We start from the raw sequence: 20726 nt of genomic DNA on the forward strand, positions 1-20726 counted from the left end.
GTCCACCCTTAATCAGTATTTCTGGGATGCCTTGTATGTACAGTGCTCTTCAGGTCCTGCATCTCCATTTGGATAAGGTCCAGATTCTGACATGACTATTCCAGAACATAAATCTCCTCTTCCATCATAGTTCAGTTGATTACTTGTGAGTTTTGGGTTGTTGCATCACCCAATCACTTCCTCCAGTGGATGATAAGCAGTTGTCTGTGCGTTATTAGCACTTGTGTAACTATGGGGGATGCAGTTGCACCCGGGCCCAGGAGCCTTAGGGGGCCCCAAAGGCCTCTCATCCCCCTATTAAGGAGCCCAGTACTATGAATAAAGCATTATAGTTGGGGGCCCGGTTACAGGTTTTGCATTGGGGCCCAGGAGCTTCAAGTTACACCTCTGCGTTAAGGGGTTAAGAGAAGTTGGGGGCCCCCAGATAAACCGTTGCACCCGGGCCCCTGAGCCCTTAGTTATATTATATTCCCCCTGCCCTGTGGCTGATGGGCGGTACAGCTGTCTGTGTTACTAGTTACATTGTATTTGTTTATAACTCGGACTTCGATACAATTTGACCAAAATGTGATAATGATCAGTGCAGAAATCCAGCAGCTGCAGACCGACGATGATTGACGTCTCAGTGAGGTTCTGCAGCAGCTGTAAATGACAGGCTAGTTTTCCAATGTCCAGGAGCTCTGCAGCATGTGCCCCTTGCCGTGTCGCTGTGTGACAAGTGACAGTTGTCTCTCCGCGTCTATATTAAGAACAGGCTGGCAGGCGTCTTACATATCGCAGCAGCGTGCCAGGGCTGGGCAGCACAGGGGCTACAGAGCGGACCGCAGGTAAACATGTAGAGGGGGCACTCTGGGGGGTCGGAGGGCAGCACAGGGGCTACAGAGCGGACCGCAGGTAAACATGTAGAGGTGGCACTCTGGGGGTCGGAGGGCAGCACAGGGGCTACAGAGCGGACCGCAGGTAAACATGTAGAGGGGGCACTCTGGGGGGTCGGAGGGCAGCACAGGGGCTACAGAGCGGACCGCAGGTAAACATGTAGAGGGGGCACTCTGGGGGGTCGGAGGGCAGCACAGGGGCTACAGAGCGGACCGCAGGTAAACATGTAGAGGGGGCACTCTGGGGGGTCGGAGGGCAGCACAGGGGCTACAGAGCGGACCGCAGGTAAACATGTAGAGGTGGCACTCTGGGGGTCGGAGGGCAGCACAGGGGCTACAGAGCGGACCGCAGGTAAACATGTAGAGGGGGCACTCTGGGGGGTCGGAGGGCAGCACAGGGGCTACAGAGCGGACCGCAGGTAAACATGTAGAGGGGGCACTCTGGGGGGTCGGAGGGCAGCACAGGGGCTACAGAGCGGACCGCAGGTAAACATGTAGAGGGGGCACTCTGGGGGGTCGGAGGGCAGCATCCGCCGCCCTCACTTACTGCACTCCTTCAAGTTTACTTCAGGACTTGCAAAAATGAATGCGAAGGCTGAAGGGCAAAGTATTTACCAGCCCAGGGGGCGTGGCTACAGTAAGTGGCGCTGCACCGCTGCGTTCACGTCTGCGCTGTCGCATTGTGTGCTTAGTTTTAGGAAAAGGAACGCCAGTCGGGGACAGACGAATCCATCACATGGCGGGGACCAGCAGAGCCCGACAGACTCATTCACTATGGGATCAGTCAGACTTCTGTTACTTTCACGGACAAAGTAGCGCTATTTCATCCAGGGGTGGTGAGGGACCTACTCCAGAGACCCCACGCAGATGTGATCAGAGCCTAACGTACCCTCCACTGAGGGGTAAGAGGATGGGAAGAGCGACACTGACATGTGAGGGGCACAGAGGTGGAAGGTACTAGTCACTGATCAGTGCAGAGTTTTATAGCACACTATGGCGCCCCCTGGTGTTCACTGTGCATATCAGTGCTGGAGTACATACGCTCATTCCTGCCTAAGCTTAGATGGCATTCAGAGCAAAATTGTTTTTGAGGGCCCTCCTACCCATCATAAGAAAAAATAATATATGCTGCCCTGATTGGTCATCTGCCTGTATTCTGCTTTTGTAGAAAACAGCAAGGTAACAGCATAACCACTCCAGAACCGCGTAGTGATAAATACAGCACCAGAACCAAGCTCATTACACAGACACAGTACCACAACCAAGGTCAGTACGTAAGTACAGCTCCTGAACCAACAACAGTCCATGAATACAGCGCCACTACCAAGATCATAGCAAATACAGCCCCTGAACCAACCTCAGTACATACAGTACCAAAACCAAGCTCATCACATAAATACTGTACTAGAACCAAGGTCATAATAGAAGTACATTAGCAGAACTCAACGATAGTGTTGTGGGGGCACTGATAGTCTGACAGCGGTGCCCAGAAGCATCACAGAGCGAGGAGGAGGAGGAGGGTTCATATAGCTCCACAAGGCGCTGTAACACGGAGAAGATCATCTGGGTGAACTTAATCCATCCCCAGCCTACATCCACCTGGCGATTGAGTTCCCTGTGCAGTGAGCGCCACCTGGTGGCAGCTACATGAAAGCGGCATTTTATCACAGTGCCACCTATTTGTGTATTTTTTTTTTGTCCCGGCGCATTGCATGGCCCAAAAGCATTACCCCATCTATGGATGATTGGAAGGAAGTGGGAATTCATGAGCGGCTCCGACCCGACAGGAAACATTGTGTGCAAGAATTCGGAAGCAAAAAGAGTCACAATTTTGATGCAACTTTTCAGGGTTATGCAGGCAAAAAAAGTAAGGGGAGGCCTAGCATTAGGGGGCATGGCTGTGCACGGCCCATCTGCTGCTGAACACTCTGGGCTTGTGTTGGTGCCACTATAAGGGCTTCACACCCTCCGACCTCGGGGCATTTAGGGACTGTATATAATGAAGCTCCATTGGCTTTGATCAGCAGATAAAGACTCTACAATAATGGCATGCAGAAGTCTGCACCCCTGAAGTCAGGCACTGTTAGCAGCAGGTCACACCACCCCACCATCTGGAATCCAGAGGGACAGTCCCAAGTTATAGGTGCCCGCAGAGGGTCCTACATGACGAGGGTGCAGATACAGTGGAGCACAGTCAGGCAGATGACCACCTCTCTCCCTCCTAGTGCTGCAGGACATGATGCAGCTCCCTGCACAGCGTAGCCTGACTCCTCCTGATTCTGAGAGCAGGGGAGGAGTTGGACTATGCTCTGCAAGGAGCCATGGCTGGCCTTAGCTACATGCCTCTCTGTGGTCCACCTCTGTGCGGCAGCTTCTTGTGGCGCTACATGAATCCTCCTTCCCTGTGATATTCTGATATGCTGTTGTCAGCCCATTGATACCCTGCAAAACAGTCGCTTAGTTCTGATACTGTGCTTATGTTATGAGCTTGGTTCTGGGGCTGTACTTATGGTATAAAAGCTTGATTCTGCTGCTGATGTTGCATTTGCATTATGAGTTTGTTTCTGGTACTGTATTTATCCTATGAGCTTGGTTCTGGTGCCGTATCTATGTATTGAGGTTAATTCTGGCAGTATTTATGTACTGACCTTGTTTCGGATGCTGTATTTACATTTCAGGTTTGGTTCTATTGCTGTATTTTTTAAGCTTGGCTCTTCTATCTATATACTGAGGTTGGTTCTAATACTGAATCTATATACCGCGGTTGGTTCATCTTATGAGCTTGGATCTTTTGCGGTGTTTATGGCATGAGCTTGGTTCTGGTGCTGTATTTATTAACTGAATTATTCTGGGGCTGTATTTATGTACTGAGGTTGGTTCTGGTGCTGTATTCATTTTATGAGCTTGGCTCTGGTATTGCATCTTTGTTCTGAGCTTGGTTCTGGTATTGTATCTATGTACTGGGGTTGGTGTGCAGTATGTATTCACTGCGCTGTTCTGCTATGGATATGATGTCATCTTGCTGCTTTCTACACAAGACCGCCTATCAGTGCAGCATATATTGGGTTTATGTCTTAAGATGCAGGGCACCAAACAACATTCTGCCCAGCGGCCATCTAACCCGAGGTTGCTACAACGAGTCCTATAGCAGCACAAGAACGTTTCTCCTCTTCTGACCAGAGATCTGAGAGGCAGGGAAAGCTGGAGAATGCAGGGGTGCAGAGAGGGCAACAGAGTGGCACTAGAGCATGCCTTGTTACTTACAGGGTAACAGAGGGGCATTACTACAGCCCTCAGCCCACAAGCTCTGCTATGAATTAAGGCATGGGGTGTCCATATTGTTGAGGCTTATTAAACCTGCACTTTATAGTTTTTGCTACGATCTAAGTCACAGTTCTCTTGCAGACTGCAGCAGGTTTCCCTCCAGAATCTCCTCCTTTTGGGCCATTATTTCCTTTCCCATCTCCATAAACTCGCTTTAGCTGCCTGCAAACAATAATTACCCACCGATTGTCATAACTGATTGAACTTCATTCTGATGGTGATCTGCAGATGCTCCTCCCTCCATCCCAGGACTGCAGATCTTCTGGAGTTGTGTCATGTTGTTTGCACTGTCCCTTTACATTGTAATCCGCCCTCTGGGAACTCTTGTGGTTACAATACAATCACATTTGCTTAACAGAGATAATTTTCCTCCAACTAATTGTTCATATCTCATACTAATCTTATATTACAATCAGATAATGACATTTACTTTCTGCTTTATACTAGATTCTACAATATCTGACCGCTGATAAAACTCAGCAGGCAGCATGAGGTGTAATGTGCACTATATATAATACCGTATATACTGTATGTCTCATTTCAGGACTCAAAAATGCCGGCGAAATCTGATTATTATGCAACAAGCACAATCATCACCATAATGATACTGAGCACAATCATACAGGTAAGATACCGCTGCAATCTGCATTCATGTCCCTCTCTACAGGGGGCAGTATTATAGTAGTTATATTCTTGTACAGAGGAGCAGTATTATAGTAGTTATATTCTTGTAAATAGGGGCAATATTATAGTAGTTATATTCTTGTACAGAGGGGGCAGTATTATAGTAGTTATATTCTTGTACATAGGGGGCAGTATTATAGTAGTTATATTCTTGTACATAGGGGGCAGTATTATAGTAGTTATATTCTTGTACAGAGGAGCAGTATTATAGTAGTTATATTCTTGTAAATAGGGGCAATATTATAGTAGTTATATTCTTGTACAGAGGGGGCAGTATTATAGTAGTTATATTCTTGTACATAGGGGGCAGTATTATAGTAGTTATATTCTTGTACATAGGGGGCAGTATTATAGTAGTTATATTCTTGTACATAGGGGGCAGTATTATAGTAGTTATATTCTTGTACATGGGGGGCAGTATTATAGTAGTGATATTCTTGTACATAGGAGCAGTATTATAGTAGTTATATTCTTGTACATAGGGGGCAGTATTATAGTAGTTATATTCTTGTACATAGGGGGCAGTATTATAGTAGTTATATTCTTGTACATAGGGGGCAGTATTATAGTAGTTATATTCTTGTACATAGGGAGCAGTATTATAGTAGTTATATTCTTGTACATAGGGGCAGTATTATAGTAGTTATATTCTTGTACATAGGGGCAGTATTATAGTAGTTATATTCTTGTACATGGGGGGCAGTATTATAGTAGTTATATTCTTGTACATAGGGAGCAGTATTATAGTAGTTATATTCTTGTACATAGGGAGCAGTATTATAGTAGTTATATTCTTGTACATAGGGGGCAGTATTATAGTAGGTATATTCTTGTACATAGGGGGCAGTATTATAGTAGTTATATTCTTGTACATAGGGGGCAGTATTATAGTAGTTATATTCTTGTAAATAGGGGCAATATTATAGTAGTTATATTCTTGTACAGAGGGGGCAGTATTATAGTAGTTATATTCTTGTACATAGGGGGCAGTATTATAGTAGTTATATTCTTGTACATAGGGGGCAGTATTATAGTAGTTATATTCTTGTACATAGGGGGCAGTATTATAGTAGTTATATTCTTGTACATGGGGGGCAGTATTATAGTAGTGATATTCTTGTACATAGGAGCAGTATTATAGTAGTTATATACTTGTACATAGGGGCAGTATTATAGTAGTTATATTCTTGTACATAGGGAGCAGTATTATAGTAGTTATATTCTTGTACATAGGGAGCAGTATTATAGTAGTTATATACTTGTACATAGGGGACAGTATTATAGCAGTTATATTCTTGTACATAGGAGGCGGTATTATAGTACATAGGGGGCAGTATTATAGTAGTTATATTCTTGTACATAGGGGGCATTATTATAGTAGTTATATTCTTGTACATAGGGGGCAGTATTAAAGTAGTTATATTCTTGTACATAGGGGGCAGTATTATAGTAGTTATATTCTTGTACATAGGGGCAGTATTATAGTAGTTATATTCTTGTACATAGGAGGCAGTATTATAGTAGTTATATTCTTGTACATAGGGGCAGTATTATAGTAGTTATATTCTTGTACATAGGGGGCAGTATTATAGCAGTTATATTCTTGTACATAGGGGGCAGTATTATAGTAGTTATATTCTTGTACATAGGGGCAATATTATAGTAGTTATATTCTTGTACATAGGGGGCAGTATTATAGTAGTTATATTCTTGTACATAGGGGGCAGTATTATAGTAGTTATATTCTTGTACATAGGGGGCAGTATTATAGTAGTTATATTCTTGTACATAGGGGCAGTATTATAGTAGTTATATTCTTGTACATAGGGGCAGTATTATAGTAGTTATATTCTTGTACATAGGAGCAGTATTATAGTAGTTATATTCTTGTACATAGGGGGCAGTATTATAGTAGTTATATGCTTGTACACAGGGGGCAGTATTATAGTAGTTATATTCTTGTACAAAGGGGGCAGTATTATAGTAGTTATATTCTTGTACATAAGGGGCAGTATTATAGTAGTTATATTCTTGTACATAGGGGGCAGTATTATAGTAGTTATATTCTTGTACATATGAGGCAGTATTATAGTAGTTATATTCTTGTACATAGGGGGCAGTATTATAGTAGTTATATTCTTGTACATAGGAGGCAGTATTATTGTAGTTATATTCTTGTACATAGCAGGCAGTATTATATTATTTATATTCTTGTACATAGAGGGCAGTATTAGAGTAGTTATATTCTTGTACATAGGGGGCAGTATTATAGTAGTTATATTCTTGTACATAGGAGCAGTATTATAGTAGTTATATTCTTGTACATATGGAGCAGTATTATAGTAGTTATATTCTTGTACATAGGGGGCAGTATTATAGTAGTTATATTCTTGTACATAGGGGCAGTATTATAGTAGTTATATTCTTGTACATAGGGGCAGTATTATAGTAGTTATATTCTTGTACATAGGGGGCAGTATTATAGTAGTTATATTCTTGTACATAGGGGGCAGTATTATAGTAGTTATATGCTTGTACACAGGGGCAGTATTATAGTAGTTATATTCTTGTACAAAGGGGGCAGTATTATAGTAGTTATATTCTTGTACATAGGGGGCAGTATTATAGTAGTTATATTCTTGTACATAGGGGGCAGTATTATAGTAGTTATATTCTTGTACATATGGGGCAGTATTATAGTAGTTATATTCTTATACATATGTTGCAGTATTATAGTAGTTATATTCTTGTACATAGGAGGCAGTATTATAGTAGTTATATTCTTGTACATAGGGGGCAGTATTATAGTAGTTATATTCTTGTACATATGGGGCAGTATTATAGTAGTTATATTCTTGTACATATGGGGCAGTATTATAGTAGCTATATTCTTGTACATATGGGGCAGTATTATAGTAGTTATATTCTTGTACATATGGGGCAGTATTATAGTAGTTATATTCTTGTACATATGGGGCAGTATTATAGTAGTTATATTCTTGTACATATGGGGCAGTATTATAGCAGTTATATTCTTGTACATAGGGGGCAGTATTATAGCAGTTATATTCTTGTACATAGGGGGCAGTATTATAGCAGTTATATTCTTGTACATAGGGGGCAGTATTATAGTAGTTATATTCTTGTACATAGGAGCAGTATTATAGTAGTTATATACTTGTACATAGGGGGCAGTATTATAGTAATTATATTCTTGTACATAGGAGGCAGTATTATAGTAGTTATATTCTTGTACATAGTAGGCAGTATTATAGTAGTTATATTCTTGTACATATGGGGCAGTATTATAGTAGTTATATTCTTGTACAAAGGAAGCAGTATTATAGTAGTTATATTCTTGTACATGGACGGTAGTAATATAGTAGTTATATTCTTGCACATAGAGGGCAGTATTATAGTAGTTATATTCTTGTACATAGGAGGGCAGTATTATAGTAGTTATATTCTTGTACATAGAGGACAGTATTATAGTAGTTATATTCTTGTACATAGGGGGCAGTATTATAGTAGTTATATTCTTGTACATAGGGGGCAGTATTATAGTAGTTATATTCTTGTACATAGGGGGCAGTATTATAGTAGTTATATTCTTGTACATAGGGGGCAGTATTATAGTAGTTATATTCTGGTACATAGGGGGCAGTATTATAGTAGTTATATTCTGGTACATAGGGGGCAGTATTATAGTAGTTATATTCTTGTACATGGGGCAGTATTATAGTAGTTATATTCTTGTACATATGGGGCAGTATTATAGTAGTTATATTCTTGTACATAGGGGGCAGTATTATAGTAGTAATATTCTTGTACATAGGGGGCAGTATTATAGTAGTTATATTCTTGTACATAGGGAGCAGTATTATAGGAGTTATATTCTTGTACATAGGGAGCAGTATTATAGTAGTTATATTCTTGTACATAGGGTGCAGTATTATAGGAGTTATATTCTTGTACATAGGGGGCAGTATTATAGTAGTTATATTCTTGTACATAGGGAGCAGTATTATAGTAGTTATATTCTTGTACATAGGAGGCAGTATTATAGTAGTTATATTCTTGTACATAGGAGGCAGTATTATAGTAGTTATATTCTTGTACATAGGGAGCAGTATTATAGTAGTTATATTCTTGTACATAGGGAGCAGTATTATAGTAGTTATATTCTTGTACATAGGAGGCAGTATTATAGTAGTTATATTCTTGTACATAGGGGGCAGTATTATAGTAGTTATATTCTTGTACATAGAGGGCAGTATTATAGTAGTTATATTCTTGTACATAGGGGGCAGTATTACAGTAATTATATTCTTGTACATAGGAGGCAGTATTATAGTAGTTATATTCTTGTACATGGGAGGCAGTATTATAATAGTTATATACTTGTACATAGGGGGCAGTATTATAGTAGTTATATTCTTGTACATAGGGGGCAGTATTATAGTAGTTATATTCTTGCACATAGGAGCAGTATTATAGTAGTTATATTCTTGTACATAGGGGCAGTATTATAGTAGTTATATTCTTGTACATAGGGGGCAGTATTATAGTAGTTATATTCTTGCACATAGGAGCAGTATTATAGTAGTTATATTCTTGTACATAGGGGGCAGTATTATAGTAGTTATATTCTTGTACATAGGAGCAGTATTATAGTAGTTATATTCTTGTACATAGGGGGCAGTATTATAGTAGTTATATTCTTGTACATAGGGGGCAGTATTATAGTAGTTATATTCTTGTACATAGGAGGCAGTATTATAGTAGTTATATTCTTGTACATAGGGGGCAGTATTATAGTAGTTATATTCTTATACATAGGAGCAGTATTATAGTAGTTATATTCTTGTACATAGGGGGCAGTATTATAGTAGTTATATTCTTGTACATAGGGGGCAGTATTATAGTAGTTATATTCTTGTACATAGGGGGCAGTATTTTAGTAGTTATATTCTTGTACATAGGGGGCAGTATTATAGTAGTTATATTCTTATACATAGAGGGCAGTATTATAGTAGTTATATTCTTGTACATAGGGAGCAGTATTATAGGAGTTATATTCTTGTACATAGGGGGCAGTATTATAGTAGTTATATTCTTGTACATAGGGAGCAGTATTATAGTAGTTATATTCTTGTACAAAGGGGGCAGTATTATAGTAGTTATATTCTTGTACATAGGGAGCAGTATTATAGTAGTTATATTCTTGTACATAGGGGCAGTATTATAGTAGTTATATTCTTGTACATAGGGGGCAGTATTATAGTAGTTATATTCCTGTACATAGGGGGCAGTATTATAGTAGTTATATTCTTGTACATAGGGGGCAGTATTATAGTAGTTATATTCTTGTATATAGGAGCAGTATTATAGTAGTTATATTCCTGTACATAGCGGGCAGTATTATAGTAGTTATATTCTTGTACATAGGGGGCAGTATTATAGTAGTTATATTCTTGTACATAGCGAGCAGTATTATAGTAGTTATATTCTTGTACATAGGGGGCAGTATTGTAGTAGTTATATTCTTGTACATAGGGAGCAGTATTATAGTAGTTATATTCTTGTACATAGGGGCAGTATTATAGTAGTTATATTCTTGTACATAGGGGGCAGTATTATAGTAGTTATATTCCTGTACATAGGGGGCAGTATTATAGTAGTTATATGCTTGTACATAGGGATCAGTATTATAGTAGTTATATTCTTGTATAGAGGAGGCAGTATTATAGTAGTTATATTCTTTTACATAGGGGGCAGTATTATAGTAGTTATATTCTTGTACATAGGGGGCAGTATTATAGTAGTTATATTCTTGTACATAGGGATCAGTATTATAGTAGTTATATTCTTGTACATAGGGAACAGTATTATAGTAGTTATATTCTTGTACATAGGGGGCAGTATTATAGTAGTTATATTCTTGTACATAGGGGGCAGTATTATAGTAGTTATATTCTTGTACATAGGGGGCAGTATTATAGTAGTTATATTCCTGTACATAGGGGGCAGTATTATAGTAGTTATATTCCTGTACATAGGGGGCAGTATTATAGTAGTTATATTCCTGTACATAGGGGGCAGTATTATAGTAGTTATATTCCTGTACATAGGGGGCAGTATTATAGTAGTTATATTCTTGTACATAGGGGCAATATTATAGTAGTTATATTCTTGTACATAGGGGGCAGTATTATAGTAGTTATATTCTTGTACATAGGGAGCAGTATTATAGTAGTTATATTCTTGTACATAGGAGCAGTATTATAGTAGTTATATTCATGTACATAGGAGGCAGTATTATAGTAGTTATATTCTTGTACATAGGGAGCAGTATTATAGTAGTTATATTCATGTACATAGGAGGCAGTATTATAGTAGTTATATTCTTGTACATAGGGGGGCAGTATTATAGTAGTTATATTTGTATATAGGGGCACTTAGCCTTTCTACTCTTACACTATGTTTACACCTGCATTAGGTGGACTGTCGCAGGATGTCCAAAAGAAACATCTTTTCTACTAAGGAATCTGTTCTTGATATGGCTCCTACGTCATTCGATGACCAGTACAACGGCTGTAGTGATGCAATGGAGGAGGAGATTCCTCAACTATTCCAACTGGAGTATTCTACTAATAAGGAGTTCGCAGACGCCTGGGACACAGCAACCTTTAAATGGCAGCAGGATATGAAGAAGTCTTTGCGTTTACCTAAGGGCTTTAAGGATGAGTATGCCATTGCTCTGCTCGCTTACACTATAAATGGTCCTCTGCACAAGGTCTTCAATGAAGCGGTGAGGGAGACCGGTCAGTCTAAGGAGTATTACTTGAGGAACTTCAGGTTTAAGGTTCTGCATTACTACCTGACTAAAGCGCTGCAGGTCTTAGATGGTGTTGAGACTCCGGCTTGCCACGAAGTATTCAGAGGAATAAGAGGGATAAAATTTAAGTCCGAGTCTAGGAAACCGGTCCGCTTTGGACAATTTACTTCTTCATCTAAGAACGACCAGAATGCTTTGCAGTTTGGAGAAGACACGTTCTTCAGTATCCGAACTTGCTATGGCGTCAACATCAAGAACTTCTCCTTCTTCCCGGGGGAGGAGGAGGTGCTCATTCCACCCTTTGAGAAGTTCAAGGTGACCAATTTCACCCGAGGAAGAGAGCGGAACATAATAGCTCTGCAGTCCATGGAGAAGTCCAGCGTTTATAACTGTGAGCTGGTGAAAAGTGAGTGACCGTCCATCCGTCATGATATAGCAGCCTAGTATCTACAGACGTCTTGTATATTACAGGTCAGGTGCAGAATAATGATGATATATTTCTTCTTCACAGACAGAAGATGCAAATCTACTTGGTGTCCTTTTAATTCAGGTAATTACCGGAACCGGATGTTTTATCCCCACAGTGACCGTAATGTGGCAAGGTCTATATAAGGTCTACACAAAGGTCAACACAAGGTCTACCAGAAGATCTACATAAAAGATCTACACAAGGTCTACACAAAGGTTAACACAAGGTCTACACAAAGGTCTACACAAGGTCTACACAAGGTCTACACAAAGGTCTACACAAGGTCTACATAAGGTCTACACAAAGGTCTACACAAAGGTCAACACAAGGTCTACCAGAAGATCTACATAAAAGGTCTACACAAAGGTCTACACAAAGGTCTACACAAAGGTCTACACAAAGGGCTACACAAGGTCTACACAATGCCTACACAAGGTCTACCAGAAGATCTACATAAAAGGTCTACACAAGGTCTACACAAAGGTCTACACAAGGTCCAAGAAGATTAAAAATAGGACATAGGAAACAAATAACACAAAAAATGGCCCTAAACGTACTATAGTGTAACAGGGGGTGCAGCTAATGCACCATATCCCTCAGCCTCCTCAGACTGGGGTTTTAGGGTCTGGGCCTGAGAGCTGACACTCCACCTAGCTCTGTTTACACGTTATGGCGTCCATTTAGAACAGCAGTTGCAACGCTCAAAGACCCGGCAGGGTTACTCATCGTGACCAGGTAGGAAATAAAATAATGTAATTGTAGTATTGGAGTAGTAGAAGGTGTAATAGCACCAGTAGTAGGAGGAGGAGGTAACGGTAACGGTAGAGGGGGCAGTAATAGGAACATTGTATGTTAGGCTGAGAAGAGCCCTCTGTCCACCCAGTTCAGACATAGTTATTAGAGCGCCCCCTTGTTACAGTCCATAGTATAATAGATGATGGGAGAGATCTCTGTACTGACCCTGATATATAATACATAGTTATTAGAGCGCCCCCTTGTTACAGTCCTAGGTATAATAGATGATGGGAGAGATCTCTGTACTGACCCCTGATATGTCTATACATAGTTATTAGAGCGCCTCCTTGTTACAGTCCATAGTATAATAGATGATGTTAGAGATCTCTGTACTGACCCCTGATATATTATACATAGTTATTAGAGCGCCCACTTGTTACAGTCCTGGGTATAATAGATAATGGAAGAGATCTCTGTACTGACCCCTGATATATTATACATAGTTATTAGAGCGCCCCCTTGTTACAGTCCTGGGTATAATAGATAATGGAAGAGATCTCTGTACTGACCCCTGATATATTATACATAGTTATTAGAGCGCCCCCTTGTTACAGTCCTGGGTATAATAGATAATGGAAGAGATCTCTGTACTGATCCCTAATATATTACACATAGTTATTAGAGCGCCCCCCTTGTTACAGTCCTGGGTATAATAGAGGATGGGAGAGATCTCTGTACTGACCCCTGATATATTATACATAGTTATTAGAGCGCCCCCTTGTTACAGTCCTGGGTATAATAGATGATGGCAGATATCTCTGTAATGACTCCTGATATATTATACATAGTTATTAGAGCGCCCCCTTGTTACAGTCCTGGGTATAATAGATGATGGGAGAGATCTCTGTACAGACCCCTGATATATTATACATAGTTATTAGAGCGCCCCCTTGTTACAGTCCTGGGTATAATAGATGATGGGAGAGATCTCCGTACTGTTCCCTGATATATCTATACATAGTTATTAGAGCGCCCCCTTGTTACAGTCCTGAGTATAATAGATGGTGGGAGAGATCTCTGTACTGACCCCTGATATATTATACATAGTTATTAGAGCGCCCCCTTGTTACAGTCCATAGTATAATAGATGATGTTAGAGATCTCTGTACTGACCCCTGATATATTATACATAGTTATTAGAGTGCCCCCTTGTTACAGTCCTGGGTATAATAGATGATGGGAGAGATCTCTGTACTGACCCCTAATATATCTGTACATGGTTATTAGAGCACCCCCTTGTTACAGTACTGGGTATAATAGATAATGGGAGAGATCTCTGTACTGACCCCTGATATATCTATACATAGTTATTAGAGCGCCCCCTTGTTACAGTCCTGGGTATAATAGATGATGGGAGAGATCTCTGTACAGACCCCTGATATATTATACATAGTTATTAGAGCACCCCCTTGTTACAGTCCTGGGTATAATAGATGATGGGAGAGATCTCCGTACTGTTCCCTGATATATCTATACATAGTTATTAGAGCGCCCCCTTGTTACAGTCCTGGGTATAATAGATGATGGGAGAGATCTCTGTACTGACCCCTGATATATCTATACATAGTTATTAGAGCGCCCCCTTGTTACAGTCCTGAGTATAATAGATGATGGGAGAGATCTCTGTACTGATTCCTGATATATTATATATAGTTATTAGAGCGCCGCCTTGTTCCAGTGCTGGGTATAATAGATGATGGGAGAGATCTCTGTACTGACCCCTGATATATCTATACACAGTTATTAGAGCGCCCCCTTGTTACCGTCCATAGTATAATAGATGATGGGGGAGATCTCTGTACTGACCCCTGATATATCTATACATAGTTATTAGAGCGCCCCCTTGTTACCGTCCATAGTATAATAGATGATGGGGGAGAGCTCTGTACTGACTCCTGATATATGTATACATAGTTATTAGAGCGCCCCCTTGTTACAGTCCTGGGTATAATAGATGATGGGAGAGATCTCTGTACTGACCCCTGATATATCTATACATAGTTATTAGAGCGCCCCCTTGTTACAGTCCTGGGTATAATAGATGATGGGAGAGATCTCTGTACTGACCCCCAATATATCTATACATAGTTATTAGAGCGCCCCCTTGTTACAGTCCTGGGTATAATAGATGATGGGAGAGATCTCTGTACTGACCCCTGATATATCTATACATAGTTATTAGAGCGCCCCCTTGTTACAGTCCTGGGTATAATAGATGATGGGAGAGATCTCTGTACTGACCCCCAATATATCTATACATAGTTATTAGAGCGCCCCCTTGTTACAGTCCTGGGTATAATAGATGATGGGAGAGATCGCTGTACTGACCCCTGATATATTATACATAGTTATTAGAGCGCCCCCTTGTTACAGTCCTGGGTATAATAGATGATGGGAGAGATCTCTGTACTGACCCCCAATATATCTATACATAGTTATTAGAGCGCCCCCTTGTTACAGTCCTGGGTATAATAGATGATGGGAGAGATCTCTGTACTGACCCCTGATATATTATACATAGTTATTAGAGCGCCCCCTTGTTACAGTCCTGGGTATAATAGATGGTGGCAGAGATCGCTGTACTGACCCCTGATATATTATACATAGTTATTAGAGCGCCCCCTTGTTACAGTCCTGGGTATAATAGATGATAGGAGATCTCTGTACTGACCCCTGATATATCTATACATAGTTATTAGAGCGCCCCCTTGTTACAGTCCTGGGTATAATAGATGATGGGAGAGATATCTGTACTGACCCCTGATATATTATACATAGTTATTAGAGCGCCCTCTTGTTACAGTCCATATTTTCCTTACTACTTTAGTTGCCTCCTTTGTACCCGCTCAAGCTCTGATATGTCCTTCCTGAGTACTGGTGCCCAAAACGGACCCAAGTGGCGGTTTTATTGCCGTATTTTTGCTGTGTTTTTTCCCCGTGACATTGAGGGCGATTTTCACTGACTTTTTTTTCAACATTTATATTTTTTTTATTTAGTATATTTACACTAAAATAAAGTACATGGCCGGTTCCTCTGTTTGTTTCAGATGTTTTGATACATAGTATGTACGGTTCTGGTTTACAGGGCGCACACGGCGTCGGCTTCGTGTTATTTTCTTTCTTATGTTTGTATTGTTGTGTTATTCTGTAATATTCTGTTACTGATGTCTGGAATCGTGTTTTTTACTATCTGTGTCCCCATGACATCATATAGGACCTCTGGGGGACATTCATTTTTTTTTTTAATTTGACACTTTCCCACTGTAGCTGGGGCATCCATAGGAGCCGCATCCATAAGGAGCCCCAGTTACAGGGGGAAACAACCCCTGTAGTGACATTAGTCACTGGCAGAGCTGTCCAGGGTCTAGTATGACCCTCCAGCTCTGTAGTATCAGGGAACTAACAGCTGATATTCCATTCCTGCCTCTGACTGATTGCAGAGACAGGAGACTTAAAACACCGCCGTACATTTACAGTGCCTGGTCCTAAACGGGTTAAAAAAATAGGGCCCAGTTATACCCCACTAGTAACAGTAACCGACCCAAAACTGCCCTCTGTGATACCCCACTAGTAACAATAACCCACCCAATACTACCCCCTGTGGTTCCCCACTAGTAACAGTAACCCACCCAAAACTGCCCCCTGTGGTACCCCACTAGTAACAGTAACCCACCCAATACTGCCCACTGTGGTACCCCACTAGTAACAGTAACCCCTCCAATACTGCCCCCTGTGGTACCCCACTAGTAACAGTAACCCCTCCAATACTGCCCCCTGTGGTACCCCACTAGTAACAGTAACCCCTCCAATACTGCCCCCTGTGGTACCCCACTTGTAACAGTGACCCCTCCAATACTGCCCCCTGTGGTACCCCACTTGTAACAGTAACCCCTCCAATACTGCCCCCCGTGGTACCCAACTAGTAACAGTGACCCCTCCAATACTGCCCCCTGTGATACCCCACTAGTAGCAGGGACCCACCAATACTGCCCCCTGTGGTACCCCACTAGTAGCAGGGACCCAATCAGAGTATGTACCATTAATAACCCCCTCTGCTTTCTATCAGTGACCAGTAACCCCCTTACACACATTCTCCCCAGACCAAGCATCTCATGTTATATACCAGCCTGTTATCCAGATAATAGGAGTCTTAGTGGTATCAGTAATAGCAGAAGTAGTATGAGTAGTGGGTGTAGTAGTACTAATAGTAGTACCAGGGGAAGGAGGTAGTAACAGTAGTGGTATCAGTAATAGGAGGAGGAGCAGTAATAGGTGGTAATTGTAGTATTGGTATCAGTGTAGTAATAGTAGTGCTGTCAGTAATAGAAGAAGTAGGTAGTAATACAAGTAATAGGAGTAGAAGTAATATTACTAGTAGTAGTGGTATCAACTATAGCAATGGTGGTATGAGTAGTAGGAGGAGGTAGTAATAGTACCGGTATCAGTAATAGTAGTTATAGGGTTAGTAGTGGCAAGTAGTAATAGTAGCTGTGGCATCAGAAATAGGAGTAACAGTAATACTAGTACTACTAGAGGGCGAGGAGGTAGAAATAGTAGTGGGATCAGTAATAGGATGAGTAGTATGTATATCAGTAATAATAATAGTGCTAGTACTAGTAGGTAGTAATCAGTAATACGATTAGCAGTAATAGTAGGTTTAGTAGTAGGAGGCAGTATTAATAGCCTTATCACTAATAGGAGTAGTAGTAGCAGCAGCATCAGTAATAGCAGTAGTGCTAGTAATAGTAGGGGGTGTAGTTGTACTAGTAGTAGTAGGAGATAGTAGTGTTATCAGTAGTAATAGTAGGTAGTAATAGCAGTAGTGCTAGTAATAGTAAGCGGTGTAGTTGTACTAGTAGTAGTAGGAGATAGCAGTGTTATCAGTAGTAATAGTAGGTGTAGTAGTACTAGTAATAGTAGGTGGTAATAGCAGTAGTGCTAGTAATAGTAAGCGGTGTAGTTGTACTAGTAGTAGTAGGAGATAGCAGTGTTATCAGTAGTAATAGTAGGTGTAGTAGTACTAGTAATAGTAGGTGGTAATAGCAGTACTACTAGTAGGGGAGCCCTGGGAGAGCAGCTGACCCTGCAGATACATTTACGCTCCGTACTGTTTTTCTCTTTCCCGCCAGCCTGCAGTTTGGAGTCCCGGGAGGTAATCCTGGCCGGCGGTCTGCTTCTCATACTGGGACAAGTCTTCTCCCCGTGACGCATCATCCTTTCACGGGACACCGATTCATCTTCTGGAGACTCCGTCATCTGGAAGCAGTCAGTGGTTCAAGACTCTACAGAGCTGGTGGGGTCTTCTGCGGAGGACCAAGACCTCCTGGGGTGGTCCTCAGCGGTGCAGCAGATTGGCCGATGACTGGGACTGGCGCTGGGTGTTTTACTGTATATTCTCCATCTTGTCGTGGACTCCGAATACTCATCATCACATAAATACGGTTTTCTTTGGTTTCCGCTCATTGTAGTCATTCTCGGCGTACGGCGCTGCACTCGGTGTCGTCACTCCTCAGAGCTCCTCAACTCCAGCAATAAAGGCCTTGGATGTAGTTGGATTTGTCTAGAGTCTCCACCATAGGAGAAATCGCATCTCTGGCACTCATGCAGTGTAGGCAAGTGTCCCACAAAGTCTGCAGTGAGGGCCGCCTGCACCTACTGACTTCAGTGGTTGCAGTGTGAACATGTCTGCGGTGCCGCCCTCTAGTGGTGAATGCAGTTTGTCAGGACTTTATCATTTGCTTCTGTGGTTGTGGGAGTGAAGAACTTGGATAGAAGTCTCCCCAGTTGACCCTGTTATCCTGCAATGCAGAATCGGGGCACGTGGCCGATTATTGGAGAGCACGATTATGGGGCAGCACTGACGTCTGATGCTGTTAACAGGGGGGCACTCTACTGACACTGTATGGGGAGCACTCTACTGACACTGTATAGGGAGCACTCTACTGACACTGTATGGGGAGCACTCTACTGACACTGTATGGGGAGCACTCTACTGACACTGTATGGGGAGCACTCTACTGATGCTCTTTATGGAGGAGGATTCTCTCGGTATAGTTTTTGGGGGAGGACTGTATTGTGGCACTTAATGAGGACGCATTCTGCTGGCATTCTCTATGGGGAAGCACTCTATTGGTATTCTTTATGGGAAGCACTCTATTGGTATTCTTTATGGGAAGCACTCTATTGGTATTCTTTATGGGAAGCACTCTATTGGTATTCTTTATGGGAAGCACTCTATTGGTATTCTTTATGGGAAGCACTCTATTGGTATTCTTTATGGGAAGCACTCTATTGGTATTCTTTATGGGAAGCACTCTATTGGTATTCTTTATGGGGGTGGACTCTATTGGTTTTCTTTGTCGGGGCGCACTCTGCAGGCACTTTTAATTGTCTCACTCTGATGGCCTTGTCTTACACCACTTTAGATTCTCCCATCGGTACAACATCCTCTCCATAGTGAATCCATGCTAAATGTCACCAAAGTACAAAGGCGGCAGCAATATATTAGTCCCACCCACTTGACTTGTGTGGAATATGTCACATGACTATTCTCAGCTTTCCCGAATGGTTGAGTGGTTCACCGCAGGAGGAGGATATGATAAAGTTTACCGCTCTGGCTGACGCTTTGGGAGATGCCACCGGGTGCAGCTGGACACCATCTTGGGTAAATTAACATTTTCGGCTTTATTTCGGAGATGCGTCTGGTGACGTCATTACCCCGAGCAATGTTTAATACAAATAATACAAAAACTATTTGGCAATCACATCTGGAACTGGAATTCCCGTCATCTGCAGCAGCCAATGGCAGCCGGGCGGCGGTCCCACGGATCACATAGTCCTGAGCCCACCAAGCGTCTCCTCACACCGACAGCTGGAGGTTCATTGCTGCATTCTGTAACCTCCCAATAATTGTAATCAAGCTGAGAGCAGTGACGATGGCGATGGCGGCTGCGCTGGAGCACTGCAACAAAACCAGCAGGAAGTGGGTTAATTAGGATATAGGAGTGGAATGGATGGACTGGTCAAACCGTCGTGACCATCATAGCGCAGGGGATTCGGTTGTATCACCATACATATAAGATGGTGGGATGAACGTTCATTACCTCTTGGACCCCCATAATGATGCCAAGCACTTCTGAGAGAAACGTATCTCCTAAAAGGGCGAAATCCAGCGCGCCCATTCCCACTTGTCCCAGAATTTACCACTAAAGGGCTATCTGGGGGACGCAAGACTAATGGGATCCAACAGCATTCCTCCTACTAGTGACCAGTGAGGAAGACTTCTAGATAGGTAGTAATTCAACATGTCGCCTGCCACTGTATAACCCAAAGCACTGAACACCAGGGAACACCAGCAAGCTGACCACCCTTCATCCATGGAACATGAGGTTAGAAGCAACAGTCTGCACTCCATGCACTGGACACTGGAGATTAAAACCAACAGTCCACCACTCTCCACCCACTGGACACTGGAGATTAAAACCAACAGTCCACCACTCTCCACCCACTGGACACTGGAGATTAAAACCAACAGTCCACCACTCTCCACCCACTGGACACTGGAGATTATAACCAACAGTCCACCACTCTCCACCCACTGGACACTGGAGATTATAACCAACAGTCCACCACCATTCATCCATGGAACATGAGGTTATAACCAACAGTCTGCACTCCACCCACTAAATACTGGAGATTATAATCAACAGTTCACCACTCTCCACCCACTGAACACTGGAGA

At 41.8% G+C, this 20726-nt stretch overlaps 2 protein-coding genes across 4 annotated transcripts in view; one reads left to right on the plus strand and one right to left on the minus strand.

Annotated features, from left to right (window-relative positions):
• Nucleotides 1-746: 746 nt before the first annotated feature.
• ART1 (ADP-ribosyltransferase 1) lies at nucleotides 747-18437 on the plus strand. Of its 3 annotated transcripts, none has more exons than XM_066588515.1 (5): nucleotides 747-827; nucleotides 4744-4824; nucleotides 11383-12127; nucleotides 12233-12271; nucleotides 18115-18437. In XM_066588515.1, exons 2-5 carry the CDS (start codon nucleotides 4753-4755, stop codon nucleotides 18189-18191), a joined length of 933 nt encoding a protein of 310 aa, XP_066444612.1. In that variant the 5' UTR covers nucleotides 747-827; nucleotides 4744-4752; the 3' UTR covers nucleotides 18192-18437. The 3 variants fall into 3 exon arrangements, with proteins under 3 accessions (XP_066444612.1, XP_066444611.1, XP_066444610.1); XM_066588514.1 differs by lacking the exon at nucleotides 747-827 and adding an exon at nucleotides 1330-1361; XM_066588513.1 differs by lacking the exon at nucleotides 747-827 and adding an exon at nucleotides 1436-1512.
• A 1213-nt stretch (nucleotides 18438-19650) lies between these two features.
• Nucleotides 19651-20726, minus strand: part of LOC136591381 (protein sel-1 homolog 3-like) — a 49332-nt gene continuing 48256 nt past the window's right edge. Inside the window, exon 24 of the mRNA XM_066588516.1 lies at nucleotides 19651-19946. Within this exon, the coding sequence (XP_066444613.1) occupies nucleotides 19845-19946 (102 nt within the window). The 3' untranslated portion in view covers nucleotides 19651-19844. The remainder of the gene's footprint in view (nucleotides 19947-20726) is intronic.

This window comes from Eleutherodactylus coqui, chromosome 1, assembly GCF_035609145.1.
Source record: "Eleutherodactylus coqui strain aEleCoq1 chromosome 1, aEleCoq1.hap1, whole genome shotgun sequence".
Lineage (NCBI taxonomy): Eukaryota > Metazoa > Chordata > Amphibia > Anura > Eleutherodactylidae > Eleutherodactylus > Eleutherodactylus coqui.